The sequence below is a fragment of the Nanorana parkeri genome, unplaced genomic scaffold, assembly GCF_000935625.1.
Source record: "Nanorana parkeri isolate BGI_ZX_2015 unplaced genomic scaffold, ASM93562v1 scaffold9, whole genome shotgun sequence".
NCBI lineage: Eukaryota > Metazoa > Chordata > Amphibia > Anura > Dicroglossidae > Nanorana > Nanorana parkeri.
This window is the reverse complement of record NW_017306277.1, coordinates 2,584,883-2,609,291: the sequence shown is the minus strand read 5'-3', so window position 1 is coordinate 2,609,291 and position 24,409 is coordinate 2,584,883. Positions and strand designations below refer to the sequence as shown.

At 44.4% G+C, this 24,409-nt stretch overlaps 1 protein-coding gene across 2 annotated transcripts in view; it reads right to left on the bottom strand.

The window, feature by feature from the left end:
* The window catches only part of ATXN7 (ataxin 7), a 90,592-nt gene that overhangs the window by 9,341 nt on the left and 56,842 nt on the right, over window positions 1-24,409 (bottom strand). For both annotated transcript variants that reach the window (XM_018554713.1, XM_018554703.1), the window contains exons 5-10: window positions 14,840-15,092; window positions 12,757-13,022; window positions 9,857-9,939; window positions 8,800-9,074; window positions 4,745-4,940; window positions 1,576-1,697 (exon numbers count right to left, since the gene is read on the bottom strand). In XM_018554713.1, coding sequence (XP_018410215.1) covers window positions 1,576-1,697; window positions 4,745-4,940; window positions 8,800-9,074; window positions 9,857-9,939; window positions 12,757-13,022; window positions 14,840-15,092 — 1,195 coding nt within the window. The remainder of the gene's footprint in view (window positions 1-1,575; window positions 1,698-4,744; window positions 4,941-8,799; window positions 9,075-9,856; window positions 9,940-12,756; window positions 13,023-14,839; window positions 15,093-24,409) is intronic.

Here is a 24,409-nt window from a genome sequence, read left to right as displayed (position 1 = left end):
CGGGCCACATAGATAGACAACATATAAGAATGCTTTGAGGCTCTCGTTGCCTGACTGAATTCTCAGACTAAGAGGTGCAAAGGATGAATCACTGATGTGATTCATTTTGTAACAATAGCGGAGAGTAAAACTGCTTTACATGAAAAGGAGACTAGAACACCATCTGCTGGCATAATCTAAATAAGCAATACTTTGTATTTACCGTACATGATACATGAACAAATATATTTTATGTTAGACCTGATGAGAGAAAAAAAAAAAAAGACACTTGTACGTTTGTACATTTCACATACAATGGAGCTAAATGTTCCTTAAAGTGACATTAAACCCTCAGATTTTTTAACATAAACCAATACTGTAATGTGTGCCTTACTGTAATCCATGGTTGTTTCCCTTCTCTTTGCTGCTCTTCCTTTTAAATCCTTATCTCTTCTCATGCTGGGGGAGAACTTCCCTTTGCAGCTGACTGCCTCTTCCTGTAGTGCTGGCTCAGGTTGTGAACCTTCACACAGACACCGTGTATCCATTCCAGAGACAAGGCAGTCTGCTGCAAAACAGAAGTTCTGCCCAGCATGAGAAGAGCTACAGATTTAAAAGGAAGAGCAGCAAAGAGAAGGGAAACAACCCTGGATTACAGTAAGGCACACATTACAGTATTGTTTTATGTTAAAATATCTGAGGGTTTAATGTCACTTTAACCTCACGAGCTCTGCTACAAACCAGCTTTCAAATGGGATCATACAATTAAAGACATATTACATTACATTTTCATAGACTTTCATATTTTAAATGAATGGGGAAAAACACAACCCAAAAATGCAGCACACGAGGCGAATTCGCAATAAGTGGCATAAGCTCCCTTATTCAAGAAATGATCAGTTCATTGGAAAAGGAATACAAATGTAGAATACGTTTCATATGAATATTCCAGTGTGAATGAACCCAGACATTAAATTACTAGCTGCTCCAGGCAAAGCCCTGATTTGTTAATTCCACCTTACCAGCCAATCAGTGGCTTTGCACAACGATGGCTCCTGCTCATTGACGGCCATTTGAAAGTCACAACCTATAATCTCTTCACATAGTGGCTTTTTTATGCATTACAGAACATGTACACATCTTCTACAGTGTTTTTAAATTAAATTAGAACACACACCACACATCTCTGTCCCTATTCCTGTGTCCCTCCAATGTAACAGACCTGCAGCAAGCACTTCCATCTTAATCCTGATTTAGCTTTCTATGGACATTTCTAAGAAGATTTACTGAAAACTATTTTCTGGGTTCATTCAGGGTAAATAGGTGGAGTAAGACTGGTCTCCAGAAGGCACCTAGAAAGCCTGCTTATCTGACAGGACAAACAAGCTACCCTTCTGGACACATAGTAAAACAAATAAATCTACTGCCACCTCCTAAATACCAATGGCCCATGGTCGATATAATGCAGACATTTCTGGGTAGGCCAAAAGTAACTCACGTCCCAATGGAATTGGTAGTCCCTGCATTTCCTGTATGCAGCGTCACCTGGGAGCCTTGCTGCGGAAATGACATACAATTAGCCAAACGGTCACCTACCTCCACATCTGGGAGTTTAGATGTTTGTCCACCATGAAGTTAAGTGCACATCGGATGTGGTCCCACCGCTTGTCGAAAACGTAATACCCCCTCCCAATCTGTCTGCTACCAAACGAGCAAAACTGTAAGGAGGAGATGCAAGAAGTCAGTTGAAAGAATATACTATGCGTATTTAGGGAAAACACAATGATGTATTGGTTAGTAAACTGAGAAACAAGCACGTAGGTGTCTGCCTGTAGCTTCAGATACCTTTAGAAAACCTAGGACACTCTGGTATGTCAACTCAACTCCTGCGTCCTGTACCTACTGGTCACTCAGTGTAATGGTGCAGGAGGTGGAGAGCCTGAACATCACTTCATAGGCTGAATGTAAGATCAGGCACTTCGCCTGGTAGTTAAGGGAGAGCTATGAGGCGAGTGCTTTTCACTCACCTCATAGTTCTAGCCGACCTGTGACAATGAGACTGTCACAGGTCGGCTCAGTAGATCGGGAGGTGAGCAAACACATAGCGGCGTTCGCTCACCTCTCGATCCTGTCACAGCTCTCTGCCGTGACTGGGGAGGGGGTGGATTCCCCCCTCCGATCCGCCAACGCTGACTGGCGGATCGGACGGTGGAGGGTACAGCTGGCTCTGCCTCTAGATAGGCAGAGCCAGCTATCACTCACGCAGCTGGGCGGATCCAGACATAATTGTCGGGATCCGCTTCAGCTGCGGCATCTCAGTAGCTTGCGGTGTACTGTGGCGTCTCAGTATACCACGAGCTGTAACTTGCGGTATATTGAGCTTAGGGTGACGGGAGGACGCTAGTTTCTGTCCTCCCGTTACCCTAAGGAGAACTATGGGGAAAAGCCTTAACCCCGTAGTTCTCCTTTAAAGTAACAGTTTAGCAACTGTAAGGTAATTGTACATTTTCTTAAAAGTGGAATTTTTGTAAAAGAAAAAATATCTTAAGCTACATCTATAGCAAGGATTTAATTGAAGATTTCCAACTGCTTCTGCTCTGGAGATAAAAACACTTTTTCTCTGTAACCGCTAATTTTTTTTTTGACAAAGGAAAGCCAAATGTGAGATTCTGTAGGGGATTGAAGGCAATTAAACAGTTTGATTAGTACTGAATTTGTGAAACCAGAACTGCGTCTCATCATGCTCCAGTATTCGAGTGATTGTAATGGGTGTGTTAAAACCAAGCTAAATTATTGTTATTATGCTATACGATTGGATTTGTAAGCTTTCTATACAGTATCGTAAAAGTGTGTCCAATGTAAAATAGTATATTAATAAAAGGAATTTACAAAACTGGATTTAAGTTAATGGCCATCACAGGCTGCAGTACAGAACTTGTGAATCAGGATTACAACCCTCAACACCCTACATGACCATTTCCATCCAGCAAAGGCAAGTGGGAAGAGAGGTTTCCTGGGAGTTAAGCTACATGATGGTTTCCAGCGCAGGCACAAACACCGTTTACAATTGCTATTCAGATAACAGGAGACTGACATATAAAAGCACAGAAACACTCCATGAGCTGAAAAAAATGTCTATTAAAAGAATGTACCAATTTCCAGCAAGAATCCAGCTGGTATTCTCAGGAGCTTGTAGGGCAAACATTCTCCATGCCCCTACAACCAGTGGTTAGATTAAAATATTCATTTTATTATTGGATATCAAAATTGTAGAGGAAATCCAAACCAAATTATTATTATTTTTTTTAGTGGGAGACCTAAAGTGAATCCACACAATGCTGCCCTGATTAGCACTGATGTCTCCTACCAGGATGCCGTTTCTGCACAGCTGTAATGTTTCCAAGCTTCTAATGGTCGAAACCCATTTACTACAATTAAAGCCAAATAAAAAATACTACTCGAATTTAATTTTTTTTTTACCAAAAGGAACTTTATACTTCTCTTCTGTCAAAAAAAACCTAATTTGTTTGGGTGTCCCCAGTCTGCAGAAGATACGCAGTGCTCACTCTGTGTTTTTAGGATGCTGAGCATTGAGTCGGATTTTTAGGACAATGTAAATTTAACCTGGTTTCCCAGGACTTACATCCTCAATGGCTACCCAAAAAAAGGAGTTAAAGGAGAACTATGGGGTCAGGGCTTTTCCCCATAGTTCTTCTAAGGGGTAATGGGTGGACACAAACTAGCGTCCTCCTGTCACCCTAAGCTCAGTATACAGCGAGCTGCAGCTCGTGGTATACTGAGACGCCACAGCTGGGACGGATCCCGACATTACCACCCAGCTGCGGGATTGACAGCTGGTTCTGCCTATCAGGAGGCAGAGCCAGCTGTGCCCTCCCCCATCAGTTCCGCCAGTCAGCGCTGGAGGATCGGACAGAGGAGTGGGAATCCCTGCAGGGAGCCGTGATTGACAGCCACGGCTCTCTGCAGGGATAGATCGAGAAGTGAGCGATCAACGGTATGTGTTCGCTCACTTCCCGATCTATTGAGCCGACCTGGGACAGTTTCATTGTCACAGGTCGGCTAGAACTATGAGGCTGAGTGATTTTCATTCGCCTCATAGTTCTCCTTTAAAGTTGAAATTAATTTGCCCATACACTAATATTTTACTGTATATACACTATAATATGTTCCGCTGTTCGTTTTGAAAATTTTCCAAGCGCCTCCTTCCATCAGCTGATCGAGGGATGCCGGCCAACATTGATTTACTGACTAATATAATACAGCCTCAACTTTAAATGTAAAGGCCCGATCACGCTAGATTCAGTGTGTTCCGGCCACGCTTCAATTGACCGCCATGCCCCCTTCTGCCCCACTAAAAAGTGAGCTGGCCGCAATGCGAGGCAGTGCGTTCTGGCCAGAATCGGACCGGAACGCACTGCATCTGGTGTGAACGAGGCCTAAGAAGTGTTTTCACTATTATCAGCAGCCTTGTATCCAACAAACTAAATGATAAGCTAATACAAAGAATTACACTCGCTACACGTTGCTGTTTTTCTGTACAACATCCTTCAGATCTACCAACAACTATGTTGCTTGTACAAGGGCCTCCCTGATTGGATATCGATTGGTAGTTGAGGCAGAACTTTATATGATATCATTTGGTAAATCTAAAGTTGATAGTACAGTCAGATAGCAACAGAGTATGGTGACTTTAAGAGTTCATCAGGACGGTTTGCCAAATCTTTTCTGATTTCTCCATACTTACAGCTGCAGGCCGAGGGTGGTGGTCTGAGTAATGACAGTCCAGTTTTTCAGCGGGTTCCTCCTTTTCGTCCCCTTCCCCCTCATCGCTAGACAAGCGGGAGGTCGGCTCAGCTGCAGGTACGACCGGTTGAGACTCGTGCACCGATGGTGAGCCGTTGGGAGCATTACCGCTGTGCTGCGCTGGGTAACTTGACGGCCTGAAGATTGCACATAGTGGAAAAGAACGTGTTTATAAGCAGCTATACATGCCCAACATTCACTATAAAAAAAAAAAAATGTAAAAAAACCAAAAGTTATTTAGGAGTCAGTTTCAGATTTTGGTATAATAGTTGGAAGAAAAATTAATCCCTACATTTGTGGTCCATAGGTCACCTTGTGGGAACCTCCTGCCTCTGTTCCATGCAACATACTACAATTCAGAAGATAGGTTGTCCGCACACCATTCTGCTTCGGAATGTCATCTTCATTCGTGTTCCTTTACCATGACATGTGAATTTAAGATACGGATATAACTCGCAGGACCCCTTCGTCAGGCAAAGTGTCTTGACACTTTGCCTGAGGAAGGGGTCCTTTGAGGCTCTGCAACGTTGCATTCACATGTCCTGCTAAAGGAATACGAATAAAGATGACATTACGAGCAGAATGGTGTGCGGACAACATATCTTCTAGATTCTATATTGTGGCGCCATCCACCAGTTGTTCCAGTAGCCATTGGATTCTGGGGTAAATCGGTACAGTGTGCGAAGGGGATGTTACAAAGATACTATACGATCAGCCACAACACAATTCTATCCAATAGTGACTCCCTATCCATATCTAGTTAGATATATATATATATATATATATATACACACACACACACACATTGTATTAACAAATGCACTTATCTGATTACCTGGCTATTTGTTATGTAGACAGCACAGCTACATGAACTTTAAAGTAGAACTGTGGCCAAGCTATGGACATTGAAATATTTACATCATCCTAACAAGCAGTAAATATGATTTAAAGTGAACCCTCTGACATACGCAGCTGTAGGTACTATGATGATGATGTGAATCACTCAAAGTACACAAGAGAGGCAGTGGGGTGCTTCAGGTCTCAGCACTCTGCTCTCTCCCCTTTCTGTGCCCATTAGAAATTAGAAGGTTGGCAAGTGGAAGGATCGGAGCTGCAGAAATAAAACAAACCTACTTTTGCTGTAAACTTTGTAGCTGCAGACACTTTAGGGAGCTCATCTTCAGAGGATGACGATGGCTTGCTTTAAAACTATTTCTTGCTTGTCAAGAATATGGAAATGTTTAAAATTCCATAGCCTGCCCACAGTCCTACTTTAAAAGCGAACTATGAGGTAACCTTTTTATCCCATAGTTCTCTTTAAGGTCACGGGAGGACATATACTAACCTCCTCCGGTGACCCAAAGCTCAGTATAAAGCGGGCTATAGCTCCCTATATACGGAGAGCGCCGAAGCTGGGACGGATCCCAATAATAGGTTGAGATCCACTCAGCTGGCTGATTGACAACGGGCTCTGCCTATCTAAGGGCAGAGCCAGCTGTGCCTGCCCCCGCCGTGCATTCCTCCACTCAGCGGTGGAGCATCGGAACGGGGAGGGGATCCCTGCGGGGAGTGGGGACTGACAGTCATTGCTTTCTGCAGGGAGATGATCGGGAAATGAGCAAGAGATGGTATGTGTTCGCTCACTTCTCGATCAATAGAGCCGACCTGTGACAGTTTCAATGTCACACGTCGGCTTCAACTATGAGGAAGAGTGGAAATCACTCACCTCATAGTTCTCCTGTAAGGACAGATTGACATATGAGCGTTATAGTGCATGTGTTTGCTGTGATTCATTTTTAATAACACCCTAATGCACACACTGCTCACCATGGGACATGTGTTTCAGCTAACCACAAATAAGTGTATGTCAGTGTTGTCACCCCTGCCATGTTCTACCTTGGTAGATTACAGATCACCTTCCCTCACCATAACATAAGGGGGATGTGTTCTGTAGTCCATCAGAGCTGATGTGCATGTATTGCACAGCTGTCCTGGATTTTGTGTTCTTTTGTCTGTGAAAGTTCTTGTGTATCCAGGTCATGGTATAGCTAGTAGTAGTCACATTCAACAACAGGACTTGTTCTGTAATGTTGAAGATGTTTTGCAGCTCATCCAAGCCACTTCTTCAATTCTAATAAGCGTCAGTCACCTTAATCCAAACGCCACAAATTGTGTTAAGGCAGATGCTGATTTTCCAAGAAAAGGAAGGGAGTTTCTTTTCATCTTATTTTATCCTGACATACACTATAATCAGGGCTCAAAATTTCCACTCGTTGCACGTCCCACGGATCTGTACGGGCCGACTTTAAGCAGTGCCTAATGATGATGCCTAATGATGCCTAATAGCGCAATCTGTCAGAAGCTGTATCCAGTGACTTGACAGGTTATGCAAAATGTCTTGAACAGGAAGAGGTGGAACAAATTTAGATTGGGGGGGTGCCAAGTTTCATCTTGCCTAGGGCAGCACAAACCCTAAATACAACGCTGCTCCTCGGCCGCTCTATAGCCAGCGGCTGACGAGAAGAGAACTGACACGGCGATCGCTGCTGTTGAAGGAGTAGAATCAGTGCCGCACTGTAGCTGTCCTCACTCCGGTGTTCTATCGAAAGCTCACTGCACAGAGCTCCAGTGTTTCTGAGCACCAGAGGTAGTTAGAGATCTCAATGAGTTGGAGCTTTCGATAGAACACCGGATCCTGCAGCTTCCTCCGCCCACCTCAGCTGCCATAGGCTGGGAGGAAGACTGCAGAGCTGCTACTGGCTGGAAGGACAGCACGGGAGAAGCAGGACACCTGGGACATGGAGGATACATTGCTTTTTTCTGCATTACACTGCTGGCCTCTGTACTCTGCATCACACCACTGGCCTCTGCACTCTGCATTGTTACTGATCTCTGTTCTCTGTGTCACACCACTGACCTGGCAGAGTTAAGGGCGGGGCACGGTAGGGGTCAGGTGGGGCGACTGGTGGCGAGTAACTCTTAAGGCCTGGCTAGTAGCTCAGGACTTGAAATTTTGAGCCCTGCTATAATTATGAATAAAAACCATGGTAGTGGCAAAATCCTGGTTTGTAACTTTAACAAAGCTGGGAATGCATCTTGGGAAAGAATACATTAGACTGTTTCACTGCGCCATGCATATTTGTACAAACAAACATGTGCACAGTGCCCCTAATAAACAGGGAAGAGAATTTATCAAAACTGGAGCAGACAAAATCTGGAGCGGCTGTACATGGCAACCAATCAGCTTCTATCTTCAGTTAAGATTTGAAAATCAAAGAGAGAAGCTGATTGGTTGCCATGCACAGCTGCTCCAGATTTTGTCTGCTCCACTTTTGATAAATTCCCTTCAGGGACCTCTGTTTATTTGGCTTATATTGCACAGTGACAGCGCAATACCTGCTGCCTGCTACCTCCGCTGAATGCCCAACTGGACACTCGTCACAAGTAGTGATGGGCTCGGGCGTGTTCGCAGCTCCACGTGCCGAGCCAGCCAGGGAGCTGACAGCGCCAATCACAGGTACTGAGACATTATCCCGGTCGGCAGCTGCAGAGATCAGGAAATGTCTCCGTGCCTGTGATTGGCACTGCGGCGTTGTCAGCTTCCTGACGGGCTCGGCACGTGGAGCTGCGAACACGCCCGAGCCCATCACTAATCACAAGGCACCTGCTGGCTGCTTCCTCCCTTCGGTTAAACTGGGCAGATGGAGGAGAGAGCTTCCCCCAGCTCAATCTCCCTCTGCAGACTAGATCTGCACTTAGTAAGACCAGGCAGAATTCTGCTGCTTCTGCACCATGTATAGGGCACAGAAACTGCTACACTCCTGTGACAAATTGAAACCTTTCTGACATGCATGTTGCAAATCCTCTACACATATGCAAGCTTTGTTGTTTATGTCCCACGTCACGTATCCATCACAAATGTCGTCCCCCTTCCCCCCACAAAATGACAGAAAAACAATAGCTTGGGTTAGGGTTACATCAAGCAAGCAGCCTGACCTTGGAAGACTGGGGTTGTGAGGCTTGGCCTTGCTGGGTACTGAAGGCTTCACTTCAGTACCAGAGAATCCATGAGAGTTTTGGTGCGGTTCCTGGGAAGATTTTGAAGGTGAGGGATGCGGTTCCCTGAGCGCAGACGTCTGCTGCTGCTGCTGCTGTTGCTCAGCGTGACGAAGCAGTTCTTTTTCCCTGGTTTTATTTTTGTGCTCAGCTAATAACGCGTCAAAACCTTTCTTGCGCCCTTGTACTGCTCTCCGGTAGCCTAAGGAATGTGCCTAGGGAAGAAATGGGTTACGTTAGTGAGGCTGGCAGGAGGAGATTCATAAAACAAAGCTCTTTGGAAAATATGTCTGTCTCTCAATGACTTTTTTGCAATTGCTTTTCATTTTGCACTTCTACGGTCTCTGAAGGTTTATTGCTCCACTTACAGCTAGGCCCAGCTTACCTAATCTAGGCCTGAAACCTGCAGGTCATGTCCCTTAGCCAAAAGTTTATTTTTTATGTTTTCGACTCGGGAAAGCTCGAACCTCTGCCAGCGTTTTATTTCAGTCTGGGTCTCCATTGGGGAGATTTCCCCTCATTTCCCGTCAGCACAAGAAGTGAAGGAAAATCTCTCCAGCAGGGACACAGACTGAAACACAACACATTGTTCCAGGTAAATAGGGAAGGGATAGAACACAGGTAGGCAACCTCAGCACTCCAGCTGTTGTGGAACTGCAAGTCCCATGAGGCACTGCAAGAAGTACAGTGACAGAAATGACTACCAAAGGCAGGGGGCACGATGGCATTTTAGCTTCACCACAGCTGGCATGCCACGATTGCCTACCTCTGACTTAGAACCTCTGTGAGGTTCTCATTACTGTCTGTGACTTCCTGTCCCAGTGACAACCTTTCCCTTCATTTAAACAGTGTTCTTTTCCCATACAAACACATTTGGTCTCTGAAATCACTCTTATGTTATGTGGCCATTACACAAAATGGTGCTCCACACAGTTCTGATTTTAAGTAGCTGAGCCATTGATACACGAGTAGCAAAATAGGGGAAATCATGACTTACCTTGCATGTCAGAGATCTAGTGCAGGGCTTCTTTGTCTCAACATCGACAACTCCACAGTGTATATCGGGGTCAAACTCTCGATCTATAGAATGTGTCACAGTAAGTCATTGGAAACCAAAACTACAGACAGCGGCAACATGAACCTGTCTAATCCAGGGCAGGGAAACTAATGAAGATGTATCCCAAATGAAATGTGCCATGAGGGCAGATACTGTGGTTTTATTACATTATTGTGCATTTATCTTCCATGCTTACACAACTTTTCACACTTGGCACCAACTACCCTCATAGTAGCAATAACACAACCACATGGGAGAGAAGGGGAAGCCTATAGAAAAGGCACTGTAGTCTAAAGAGAAGTGACTCGCGCAGCACATTGTGCGAGTTTGAGCAAGTTGCTCTGGGATCACAATATGCCCAACTACATTAAAGTCTTTTGGCTCTCCTTGAAAGTACTTTTTGCCCTTTTAAGGTCCAGGTCTGAGAAAATATGGCCATACAATGTTCATTCTAAAATGATTAGGAATGAAAAAGATCCTCTAACCAACACGCACAACCATCATAAAGAGACTGCCACTTTAATAATACCAATGCCGGCTAACTGGTATAAATTGCAGGAACATATCTGCAGCTTTCAGCATCCTCCAGTCTACCTAAAAGCTGGGCTGTTCTAATCAGACAAAGCCCCCACACTTATGCTACGCCCCAGCACATTCCTATGGGTCCAAAACTATGATGGGCTGCTTTACTAGCCAAAACGAATGTGCAGACAGAGGGAGGACATGGGCAAGCTTGAGCACTAGAAGAAAGTGCTGAATCTGTGCCGGATCAGAATAGCCTGGCAGTCGGTTAACCAGTTGACATCCGCTATGTTAAACCCCTTCCCATCCAGGTCATTTTTCAGTATTCAGCGCTGCGATACTTTGACTGACATTTATTCCGTCATGCAGCGCTGTACTGAAATTAATTTTATACCATTTTTGGGGACAGATAGATTTCTTTTAGTGGTATTTATTCACCACTGGGGTTTTTATTTTTTTACTATATTAAGGAAAAATTACCGCAATTTTACAAAAAAAAAAACCTGTTTCCCCTATATTAAAATGATAAAACATTTATTATTACCCAATTTTTTGGCAAAATATAAAAGACGGGGTCACGTCGGGTAAAAAGACACCAAACATGTCAAGCCTTAAAATTGCGTGCGCGCAACCTCAAAAAACGATAATACCCCAAATTGGCCACAGGCGACGCTTTTACCGCTCATCAGTTTAGTGTCATCAGTGATTGATGGCCCTAAAAATATTGCTCTAACTGCGACGTTCGCGGCGATGTGTAACGTGTGTAGCACAATTGTCGTTTTTGCGCGCTGGTGCACCGGACACATATTTAAGTTTATATGTGCGTGGGGGAGTTAAACATTTTGGTGGGGTTTTTTTATATGTGACTTTTATTATTTTTTTAAATTATATATTTTTTTTGCACTTATTGTTATTGCTATTATATAGGGGGATAGCAATCCCCCTATATAATAGCAAAAGGTACACTGACAGGTCCTCTTTATGGAGACATTAGGGGTCTTTAGGACCCCTAATGTCACATGTGGACCCCAAAAGAAGCTATTGAAGCAGAGATCTGCTTCATCAGCTTCTTTTCTCTGGCTATAGCAGCCAGATGACTGACAGGTGAATGCGGAAGTGATGTAATACACATCACTTCTGCATTCACAGCCTGGATGGAGATCAGCAAGGAGCTGATCTCCCTTCCTCTTCCTCCTGCCGCCCTCCCGAGCCGGTCCCGGGCCGCAGCGGATCCCGGGATTGAAGGTGAGGAGACGAAAAAGCGGTGGCGGCGGCAGCAGACGGGGGGCGGGTGATAAAATTATGTAAATAATCCACTTGAATCAATTTTTTCACACGGATTGTTGTAATTTTTACACAGATTTGTTTATTAACACTTTAGTGTGCAGTTGGTTCACATAGACCGAGCGCAACATATTTGCTTTACATTTGATAAAAAAAACTAGCACATATAGACGATCGGCAGGATACAGAGCCGACGATCGTCTATATGTGAAACACCCGGTAACGGTGCGCGAGCAGAAAAAAAAATGCCGTCTGGAGACGGCAACCCACCAATGCAGCAGTGCCGTCCGTCCGTTTTTTTTACAACGGGCAGACGGCAACTGGTTAAACAAATGATGAGCTGCTGCAGATAAAGCTTAAAGGGTTATTAAGCAAGCAGCAGATATATGAAAAAAAAACAACCCCATTTATAAAAAAGTGTTTAAAATCACCTTGTCTCTCTGCCGCGCGCTCCCGCCCAAACATCTGAAGAGTCGCAAAGGATCTTGGGGCGGGCGCATGCACACTTCAGATGTTCGGCCGGGAGACGAGGAGACACACAAGGCAAGTCTATGGAGCAGCGTGCACCCGCACAGACTACGTGGGACATGAGAGAAGAGGCGGACAGATGAGTCAGCGCTGGATCGGAGAGCCGCACTAGTGCTGGAGGGACAGCAGAAAAGTACAGTAAAGATGATGATGATCGGATTAAGAGACCTCATTTGACTTTAATGTCACTTTAAGCAGAGGACATGCCGATGCTACTGAACGTTGCTGCAGTATCTACAGACCAATGTGCATTTTCTGCAAGCCAAAGGTTTCCCAAAAGGCTTCTATTGAGTGTGTAAGGCTTCTTGTGTAAGGAAGTGGACAAGACGGCTGGTGGAACCTGGAAGCCAGGTGGACTAGGACTTTCAAGTGGCAGGCCATAGGATTTGGGCACATGGAAGTGAATAAACCAGGTAAACCCACCTTCCAAAAAACCTTAAAGCAGCAGGAGGTTAGACAGTAGTATTAGGAAACATACCTATAAAAAAAGAAGGAGTTGTACATACCTGACAATCTCTTGTGTAAATATTTCCTACAGTTTGAATCTTCAGCTTTCTTTTCCACATTCGGAGGAGTCGAGAGAATTCCTTTACCATTTGGTATCTGTCCAGGGGAAGGCAAAGGTGGCTTTGGTATTGATTGCCAGTTAAGGCCAGTCTTTACTGAGGAGCTGACAGAAGAGGAATAGGTAGACCCAGCAGCCGATTTTTGCAACGCACCATCCGTTTTTTGGGTTGTATGCATTTTCTCCACTTTAACAGATGGGGTCATTCTGTGGGGAGAGACAATAAACTTTTAGCAAATGAAAGACTCATCAATACTATTGGTGGCTAATCACAGCCTGTCACTGGTGTGGCTGTTCTTTACTCATTCCAGTAGCATGGAATAAAAAAGCCCAAACAGTATAATCATAATACATAGTCTCAATATAAAACCCACCCAAAGTAGTGGCACCAAGGACTTGTGGTACTGGACAAACTAAAACTGATGTTAAAAACTGCTATTTACAATGTCAGCGTTGTAACTAGCCAGGAAAATGCTCAAGATTGGACCTCCTTTGCCCCACCAACCCTGTAGGGTTAACGGTGTTACCCAAACATTAAAACTGGAAAAGCAAACCTCTCGGCACGGGGGAACTCTACAGAAGTTCACCAACATCTGGGCACAATAGTTAGACCCAAGCACAGGAAGTTTAACCAGAACTGAACTCGTCAGCTTAAATGGGACATTTAAATGAAATCAATCTAATAATAATAAAAAAAACATTTTTTAAAGTCCCCCGCCCCCGCGAGCACGCGCGTCGCCACGCCTACATATGAAAAAGACGAATGCGCTACACATGTTGGGTATCGCCGCGAACGCTGGAGTGAGAGCAATAATTCTAGGGCCAGTATTTTGGGGTATCTCTAAATTGATGACTTGTGGGGGCTTTTAAAGCGTCTTCTATTGACTTTTTGGGGTACTGCAGTTTTTCGCCGTTTCACGGACGCACGCAATTTGTAACCTATGCATGTTGGGTATCGTTTTACTCGTTGTAACCTCATCTTTTATATGTCATTTAAAAAATTGGTATTTTGTTGTGTTTTGGGGCATTCAATTAAATTTTTCTCTAAATGTTGGGGTTTAATAAGGAGTTGCGCTAATATTGCGCAACATAAAAATTTGCAACTACCACCATTTTATTCTATAGGGTCTTGGCATTCAGAAAATATATAATGTTGGGGGGTTTTAAGTCATTTTCAGGCCTAAAATGTGGAATATAAAATGGGTGAAGAAGGGAGGAGAAAGAAGAAAGAAGAAGGGAGGAGAAAGAAGAAAGCGAAAGAAGGAGGGAGGAGAAAGAAGAAAGCGAAAGAAGGGAGGAGAAAGAAGAAAGCGAAAGAAGAAAGAGAAAGAAGAAAGCGAAAGAAGGGAGGAGAAAGAAGAAAGCGAAAGAAGGAGGAGAAAGAAGAAAGCGAAAGAAGGTAGGAGAAAGAAGAAAGCAGGAGAAAGAAAGAAGAAAGCAGACGAAAGAGAAAGAAGAAGAAGGAGAAAGAAGGAAGGAGGAGAAACAAGGAAGGAGAAAGAAGGAAGGAAGGAGAAGGAAGGAAGGAGAAAGCAGGAAGGAAGGAGAAAGGAGAAAGAGGAAAGAAGAAGAAAGGGAGAAGGAAGGAAGGAATACAATTTGACTTTTAACAAAACGATCTATGCAACAGCAAACCGCTCACTGCACGAAAAAATAAAATAAATGACTTATTCTATATACAAATGCTGTCGAACCTGCAAATCACCAAAATTAAATTTTTAATTGCTACCTGTGTCAGGTGAACCCCCACAAATGTAACCTGTGGCAAGAAAAAAAAAAAGCCTGTGTGTACCAGTCCCTATAGCCAAATTAGGAGGATGTGGTCTGAAATACTACATTTGCAGATTGCAAAAGAAACAACTGGATAACCAGATTATTCAACAGCCATCACTATCAATGAGATGTTTGACTGGATCCAAATATTATTGTCCCTTTAACATGGTAAGGAGTAGGAGATTAGGCACAAACTGCTCTAGTTTACCACTGCCCTGCAATTTCTTACACCGAGGAGAAGTGTAACTTACATCTTGTCTTGTGTTGCTTTGCAGTGTTGCGTCGGATGCATCGACCTGTTGTTGCCGCCTATCTGTAGCTTTTCTTTGGGAGATTTTATCAGCTTGGAGTTGGAGGAGGCACTACCACTAGCACTGCTGGATGTCCGCGTGCTGCTGCCGGCCACTTTGTTTTTAGTTGAAGGCGTGGTGGAGAAGTGGGAATACACAGATGATGATGATGGAGGTGTCAGAGGGGCCTTGCTGGAGGAACCATGTCTTCTTTCTGCATTAAAAAAGAAACATTTAATAACCAAAACGTCATGGAATATTATTTCATCCCAAGTAGTGGTACCTTTTACAGTAGTATATCTTTGTTTCTGCATTTTCTATCGTTGATATATTTCAAGACTCTAAATCTGTGCTTTAGGCCTCATGCACAAAAGGTGCATGAGGGGGCCAAATAATGTAAACTGCGGGCATATTTCCACACCTGGGATACACAGCAGCAGTGTACAGCCTCCTATTGTAGTGAATGGATGTAGATGGCTGTATGCCAGTTTACAAGCTACTTGTGTAAACCCGCGTATGCGTATTGGCGTACCCCCTTTACACGACTAGCTGCATGCGCAGGTTTATGCAAGTAGTGGTGTAAACGGGACTACAACCACCCATTCACTACTATGGCTGGATGTACACCTCAGCTGTGTATCCCGTGTGTGGAAATACGCATGCAGTTTATGTTTTACAGACTCATGCGCTCACGTGCATAAGCCTAAAAAAAGAGTACCTGCTTTGGGCGCCACCCCTGCTCTCCAAACCGTGCTTTGATGCTATTGTACAGAACACCTCTGGAATTAATTGGAGATTAAACCTCAGATAGAAAAACTTTATTTATTTTTACAATTACTGCAACATTAGGATAAGATTCATTTGGGTTTGTGTGAAACTGGGGTGAGTACTGGGCACATGCAGAATGACATTGCGCACCATTGAGGCTCATGTAAAAATGGTCAGTGTCATCCAGAATGGCCACCATCCGGCCAACCTACCTGGCAGAGGACAGGGAAGGGTTATTAGTAATCAATATATTGCTTTTACAGTGATCTATTATAACAGGGGGGAAGCGTGGAACTGCATCATCGCTGCTTGCCTCCGGCACAGCCCCAGAACTCTCCAGGAAATAGTGAGAACATCACAGATGTTATCCACATTTTCCCCTAAGCTACTGTTATGGCATCCACTGTAGCACGATAGAAGCCAAGAGGCTGAAGCTCCTGCACTTGCCGCTGGACCTCATCAGTCCCCTGGAGTTTCAGCCCTGGACCTGATCTCATGAAATCATCCAGTAGTCCTAACCAAAATCCTATGAGCATCTATCTTAAGGCTCCCCCCACATGGGCGTAAACAACGCAAACGTTCAGATCCGTACAGTGTATAGTTTTTGACGGACCCGAACGTTGTAGATGCATTGCATATAATGGGCCCATGAATGCTCAGTAATCTAATGCTGTGTCAAATAAAAAGTAGAAAACTCTGCGTCCACAGTCAGTATTTCTGCGTGATTCATGTGTACATGCTGGGAGTGAAAACTCATAAAGACCTAGAGGAATGGAAGAATTTTTATGGATGTCAATGTTTACGTGTGTAAATAGAAGCACTTTTTGGACCATTACATGTGTTTCGTGGCAGATTTTTCTGCCGGTGTACAGATCAGTATTGTACTGCACCCGTGTGCATGAGCCTATGAACTGAAAAGTCCCTAGCTTGCCATTTTGTAAATGGCCGTCCTCAGCTTCATGCCCTACTAGTACCCGGATTGAAAGTCAAGAAATATTTGCACCGGTTTCAAGGTGGAACTTTAAGAAATCTGAAGTTATCTGGAGAAACCAATAAATAAATTCACATTTGCCATCAAACAATTTTTCACCAAAGCCTTGTTCACATGGGCTTCAGCTTCAATAGAAGAAGTGTATACAGCAAGCTTTCATGAAGCAACCTTTTATTTATTTTTTTAAAGCAACCTTCAGCTCTAGTTCACAGATGTTAAACGCGGATCTTAATGGGACCGCAAGCTGCCACTTCAAACAACCTGCTAGCTTTGGTATGACTTGAAACATGATGAAATCCTACTGAAGCCTGCTGGCAGATTGTTTAAAGTGGCAGCCAGAACTCTCACTAAGGAGCTAAAGTTTGCTTTAACAAGGGCTTCAACAAACCTGCCTGAAGCTTGCCAAAAGCTTTGCACATGCTTTGTAAACTTATGTACGAATTGCTCTTGTTCAAATAGGAACCTGCGTGTACACGTCTTTAGACCAAGGGTCCTCATTGGTGTCAGTGGAAGATGAGTGCACCATTGTTGGTATGAGTGGGAGGAATAGTGCCCCATATTTGATGTCATTGGAAGGAATAGTGCCCCATTGTTGGTATCAGTGGGAGGAATAGTGCCCCATTGTTGGTATCAGTGGGAGGAATAGTGCCCCATTGTTGGTATCAGTGGGAGGAATAGTGCCCCATTGTTGGTATCAGTGGGAGGAATAGTGCCCCATTGTTGGTATCAGTGGGAGGAATAGTGCCCCATTGTTGGTATCAGTGGGAGGAATAGTGCCCCATTGTTGGTATCAGTGGGAGGAATAGTGCCCCATTGTTGGTATCAGTGGGAGGAATAGTGCCCCATTGTTGGTATCAGTGGGAGGAATAGTGCCCCATTGTTGGTATCAGTGGGAGGAATAGTGCCCCATTGTTGGTATCAGTGGGAGGAATAGTGCCCCATTGTTGGTATCAGTGGGAGGAATAGTGCCCCATTGTTGGTATCAGTGGGAGGAATAGTGCCCCATTGTTGGTATCAGTGGGAGGAATAGTGCTCCATTGTTGGTATTAGTGGGAGGAATAGTGCCCCATTGTTGGTATCAGTGGGAGGAATAGTGCCCCATTGTTGGTATCAGTGGGTGGAATAGTGCCCCATTGTTGGTATCAGTGGGAGGAATAGTGCCCCATTGTTGGTATCAGTGGGTGGAATAGTGCCCCATTGTTGGTATTAGTGGGAGGAATAGTGTCCCATTGTTGGTATTAGTGGGAGGAATAGTGTCCCATTGTTGGTATCAGTGGGAGGAATAGTGCCCCATATTTGATGTCATTGGAAGGAATAGTGCCCCATTGTTGGTATTAGTGGGAGGAATAGTGCGTCAATAGCTGGTTAAAAGGAAAGCAAAGGGACGTAGAATAAAGACCACTGTACCAGACACCAATTTTTGACCTAGCATTCATCTTGTACTTGGCTGTCCCACTATCTAAAACCCCAACATGGTTTCAGCACAGCCCCCCCAGGCTCATCCACACACAATATAGCACGAAAAAAGATAAGCTGAAAAATACAGACTCCTATGACAAGAGGATGGTGTGCCGTCTGCTAATTTATTCATATCTTGGGTTTCCTAAAACTAGACTTTAGCACAGCTGCATTGTTTTCTGGCCAGTTCACTGACGATGCTTGGAAATGCCTTATAATTTTATCCCGTTATAAACACTGTTATTGACTATGCAGGATTGAAGCAAAATGCCTTCGTGATTGGGCTATAACGTAAGCAGCATTTCCCTACTCCTGCTTCAAGGTTGTGATTCAGTGAATTGGATTAGCGTCACAGATCCAGGGCTATTATGTGACATGTGTCTGGGAACGTCAACATCTATTCGTGCCAATGTCACAGGAATTTCTGCTTTCTGACAAATTCCCTTTCTGATGCTGAAAAAACATGCTCCGTGGCATTCTCTACTTCACCAACACTAGAAAGCCAAGTTTAGGAACGACTGTGTTCGAGTTCAATAAAACAGAAAGGAAGCTCCAGATTAGAGCAGAAAGAACTACGTTCTGGAAAGATTGATCCCTCCCGGGGAATGTCATCTACAACACAAGCACAGCAAAAGCCAGGGGAGAAGACAAAGTGGATGGATATAGCAATGACTCAGACCACTGGTGACTTTCTTTTATTTTTTATGACGCAGTCAGCAAGACTCCCCAGACTATCACCCTGCTTAAAAAGGAAGCTTGTAGAAAGATTCTATGAATCTGGAGTGGAGAAAAGTCCCACCACACAGCAGCAATGGGTCTCCTGAATAAAATGTGGAGTGGAAGGGCTAAGTCAGCCAATCAGATGGCAGCTGTGAGTGGGACTGTGCTGGGTATGATGGGAAACATTCTTTTCCTACAATTCCTTTAAGGGTCTATAGTCAATGGAGTGTCAGTTGACTGACATTTAACTAAAGTGTATGTATACCTAAAATAGTTTTGGGAAAGGTTAAAACTCCCCCAAGTTTAGTTTTGTCTCCATACGGTTGGGGAGACTGCCCTTCACTTCCTTTCGTACAGATGGCACAGGAAGGGAGAATAAATCTCTTCAAAGTGAGAGGAATTCCACTCTTAAAAAGTAGTCCCCAAACCACGCTTCTCTACCTTTTGCTAAGATGAAGTGCCTGGGGAGGGGGCGCGGGTGCTTTCCTCCTGGGTTGATTTTGGCCCCGCGCACCAGGCTTTTCCCCAGTTGTAATCAGGAGCTCCTCTGGTGCCGATACCTTCTGGTAGGAATGGGGTTGCCCTTGTCTGGCTAGAGGCTGGAAGTGCAAGGAGCTTCCGGAGATGTGCCCCCGGGGATTGGCATCCCAGAGAAACACAATGGGTATGGGACCCCTCAGTGTGGCACCTGGCACTAGGTCACTCCAGCATATTGCTTTTCTTGCATGCGCCTCATAGGCATGCCTTCTGGCTAGACTGTAGCAATTTCATACCAGCCGCAAGACCTGCCGTGTCCTCTCATGGCATTATATTCATTTATAGCACTTATTTTTTGCACAAGCACTTTTCACTTCACAGATGACAGAAGTGTCCCCATTGAAAGGTTTATCTTTTATTTCTGATCTGGGGACAACTGTAAAATGTTAGATGTTCCATCATTTTCTGTTTTGATAATGGCCATCAAGACCAATAGAGAGGGAGTCTCCCCAGTGGGACCTGGACAGCAATACAAATTTGACAGTAGTTCTAACACTACACAAAACGTAAAATATTTTGCCTATACATACTCTAACATAACTCTTTCTCTGATATCAACCCATAAATTAATTTTAGGTGGCCCTTTAAACTGCTATATTATATAGAAACTAAAACAAACTCAGAAGTAGATTTAAATAGATCCCCTCAGGTATGTGTAAGAATCTGAAATTACACTTTAAAGCAGAGCTCCAGCCAAAAAATATCAAAGTAAATAGCTCTTTAAAAAAATGAAATCACAAAACCAGCTTCTGCCACAATAGTCATCCTTAAAGTGACATTAAAGTATTTTTTCCCCTCCCCCTAATGTTAAAGTCAGCACTTACCTTAAATGATGTCTCTTAATCCGATCTTCCTCTTTCCTGATGTTTTCATCTGTTCCTCCAGCGGTGCGGCGGGTCTCCGATCCAGCGCTGACTCCTCTCTGCTTGCTGGCCCTTCTGATCCCACGCGGGATCAGAAGGTTTATCTTGCGTCTCTGCTAGTCTCCCAGCCGAGAATCCGAACTGCGCCCGCCCCAAGATGCAGTTTCGTTTTCTCGGCCGGGAGCACGCAGCGGAAGCAAGTTTAAAACGCTGTTAAAGCGGGTTTTAAAATTTTTTTTTGCCTATATCTACTGCTTGATAGCAATAGATATAGGCAAGAAAAATATATGCTTTAGAAACCCTTTAATCCACAGATTTCCGCTGCAGCTTTGTTTCCTGCCACTAGATGTCCTCAGTCTGATGACCAGCATCATTCAATCCCCTTCCTTGTTGTCCTGGACGTGTCCCCAGCATGTGATTGGACAGTGAAAGGGGTAGCAGCAGAGTGATGAGCTCATCTCCCCATCACTCTCCTCCCACCCACTATCAGAATGCTTCTTGTTGGCACATGAATTGTCTCCTTTTACTGGTTCTTCCTTTCACACTCCAGGCTAGCTGTACAGTGACTGCAAGAGGGTGATACCAGTTCAAATTCAGGTGCTTGCATTAATAAAATATATATATATATTTTTTTAAATGATGCAATAATTAAAATAAAGCTGTATTCATATGTGTGCTTTACATCTGTTTAGAGTTCAGCTTTAATGAGGTTATAATAGTGCAGTCTTTCTTCTTCTTAGCAATACCCGTGTGCGCTGGTACTAAGGCTGCATTAATATTACCAAGCAATAGTGTATTACTACATACGCCCATTGGTGACTGGTTCTCTTTAAAATATGCACTGGTATTAACGGAGAGAGCATTCCAGGGCTGTCAGCCATTTCGTAATAGAACGCCACGCAAGAAGCAATTAACAGCCAAGCACAAGCGCCGTCTTATAAAGAGGCACTGACTACTGAAGTCAATCAGAAAGGCCTTGTTCACTATTTCATTCCATGTTATGGACAACTACAGGAAACTGTTTACTGACGTTCCCGAATGTTACACTAAATTCTATTATGCAAGCCGACGCGTCATTCAGGTTTTGTGGTCCTTGAAGTAGACACTTGTTTGCATAGCCTTCTCTTTTGCATGCGGCACCAAAAACAACCAGTGCCAAAGCAGGATATGTGAAGGTTCACAGGAACGTGACTGAGCCAGCTCACAGAATATCCCAGAGTGGAACAAACACAGAAAGTGTCCGATCTGATGAATCATTACACAATACAGCTCCATAATAGTGTTCTCCAGATGTGGGTCAGTATTGTGCAGATGCCCGGGCTTTAGCAGGAAACTAGAATGCAGTTAGGGTTGTTTCAAGGGGGACTTCTGTCTGTGTCAAAAACTCAAGTCTCTGGGAATGCAAAACGTGATTGAAGCAAGTCAAATGAAGGTCAGAAAAAGCTCAACTGCAGGTCAGGAGGGGGTCAAATGCAGATCAGTAGCTCAATTGCAGACCACCAAGAGGTAACGTGAAGGTCAGGTACTCAACTGCAGGCCAAAAGGACCACAACTGCAGGCAAAATGCATGTCAGAAGAGCCCAATTTCACGTCAAATGCATGCCAGGTCAAATGCATGTCAGAAGGAGCCCAAATGCAAGTCAAATGCATGTCAGAAGGAGGTCAACTGCATGTCAGAAGAGCCCAAATGCAAGTCAAATGCATGTCAGAAGGAGGTCAACTGCAAATCAAATGCATGTCAGAAGGAGCCCAAATGCAAGTCAAATGCATGTCAGAAGGAGGTCAACTGCATGTCAGAAGAGCCCAAATGCAGGTCAAATGCACATCAAAAGGAGGTCAACTGCAAATCAAATGCATGTCAGAAGAGCTAAAATGCATGTCAGAAGAGCTCAACTGCAAGTCAAATGCACATCAAAAGGAGGTCAACTGCAAGTCAAATGCATGTCAGAAGGAGGTCAAATACATGTCAGAAGAGCCCAACTGCAAGTCAAATGGAGGCCAACTGCAAGTCAAATGCACCTGCCAATGAATTCTAAAGTATTCCATTTAGAAGCAACTCAAACTGATGCCATCAACACAATCCCAAATGTCCAATGACACACAAGCCCCAAAGACGTTATGTTCATTTCCCGTTTTAAAGTCCCGTAGACCAGTGCTCCCCAACCTTTTTATCGCCGCGGACCGGTCAACGTTTGATTTGATTGTTTATATTTAATAATTTTAATTTAATTGTATTTAAACATGCCTTAAAAAAACAAAAAACAGTTGCACCAAAAAATGAAAGCGTTGGAATTCTTCACCTATTCCACCACCGAAAAACTGGGCGAGATTACGTTAAAATGTGTGACCGCGTCACTGGTCACACATTCTAACGGAGTCTCAAACTTTGATAGTATAGCACAAAACAGAAAGCTGGGGTTTTTTTAGGGGAGGTGAGTCACAGGACCCGCCCCCTCACTGTGAAGCCCGTCGGCAGTGCGGGGCCCCGCGGCCCGGTACCATATGATCCACGGCCCGGGGGTTGGGGACCACTGCCGTAGACAATGTGCCCATTTTAGGCAACCCCATCACAAAGAAAGCTTAAACAGCCAGACCAGTAAAGAAGAGAGTAAACACTTATCGCTCCCACTACTCGTGCCAACAACACAGGTCATGCCAACTCTTTGAGGAGCAGGAACTGTCCACTGAAGGTTCTTCAGAAACCAAAACGTCCAGGAACGTCGTTCTCCTGTCTCTGTGCTCCCTTACTAGTTCCTCCCCTGAACCCTACGTCACTATAAGACTCAGTGATGGCGTGGAGGTCAGCGGAAGGAACCAGAGTACACAGCGGTGGACAGAGGAGAACGACGCTCCTGAAAGTGTTGGTTTCTGAAGAATCTTAGGTGGATGAATCCTCTTCATTATTGTGGTGCTTGGGGACACAGGCAGCGGGAGAGGTAACTACAGGTCATGGCTGCAAAAGTAGAAATACACCTTAAAATGACCTGTGACAATGAGACTGTCACAGGTCGGCTCAGTAGATCGGGAGGTGAGCGAACACATACTGGCGTTCGCTCACCTCTCGAGCCGTGACAGGGGAGGGGCTGGATTCCCCCCTCCACGCTCCGATCCGCCAGCGCTGACTGGCGGAACGGACGGGGGAGGGTACAGCTGGCTCTGCCTCTAGATAGGCAGAGCCAGCTGTCAGTCACGCAGCTGGGCGGATCCCAGCACAATTGTTGGAATCCGCTTCAGCTGCGGCGTCTCAGCTCACTGCGCCTACGTATGAAAACGACGAACGCGCTACACATGTTGGGTATCGCCACGCACGCCGGAGTGAGAGCAATAATTCTAGGGCCAGTATTTTGGGGTATCTCTAAATTGATGACCTGTGGGGGCTTTTAAAGTGTCTTCTATGGACTTTTTGGGGTACTGGGTGCCAATATGACCAGGTGCCAATATGATGATTATTTCGAGGAATCGCATTACTTTCACATATATCTGGAAAATATTAAAAGGACATCTTTTTTTTTTAAAGCTGAACACCGGGGGAGACATAAAAGACACCTATTAATGCAGCTCTGTATTCATGAATACATCTTTAATTGTATTTTCTTTTAATGAAAGCAGATTAAGTACCTTCATTCGACTTGGCGTCAGCCTTCTGCAGTCTACTATACAACCGAATTATAGAAGCAGCACAAAGAAGCAATGATTTGTTCTGCAGTGCAAGGAGCACATTGATGGGAGGAGAAAGCAGAGCGACAGACAGATGAACAGCATGCTGCTGCATCTGCTTTCACTGTCCAGCCACACGTTCGTGGAGGAGACCTGCAATTGAAAACTTTTCTCCCCTGCCAGATAGGGCTGCGCAGAGCTGTGTAAATCTTAGTACTGGGTGGACAAATACAATCCTTTGGTAGGTAAAACAGCCGTTCTTCTGTTTGCCTGGAGTACAGCTTTAAGCTATTCTGGGTCTACATGCCCTACCAGCCACAGACTAATGCACGCTGGGAATTGTAGTGCCACGAGAGCTAGCAAGAAATACATTAGATGAGGTGTGTTGATGCAGACGAAGCAAGAGAGTGTCATGTAACATCAGAGCCTTGCGGATTTACAAACCTGTTATATACTATTATACAGGACTAGTCTGGGCAAATGAAAGGGCAACTGTATGAAAGTGGAGTGATCCTTTAAAGAAGAACTCCAGGATGT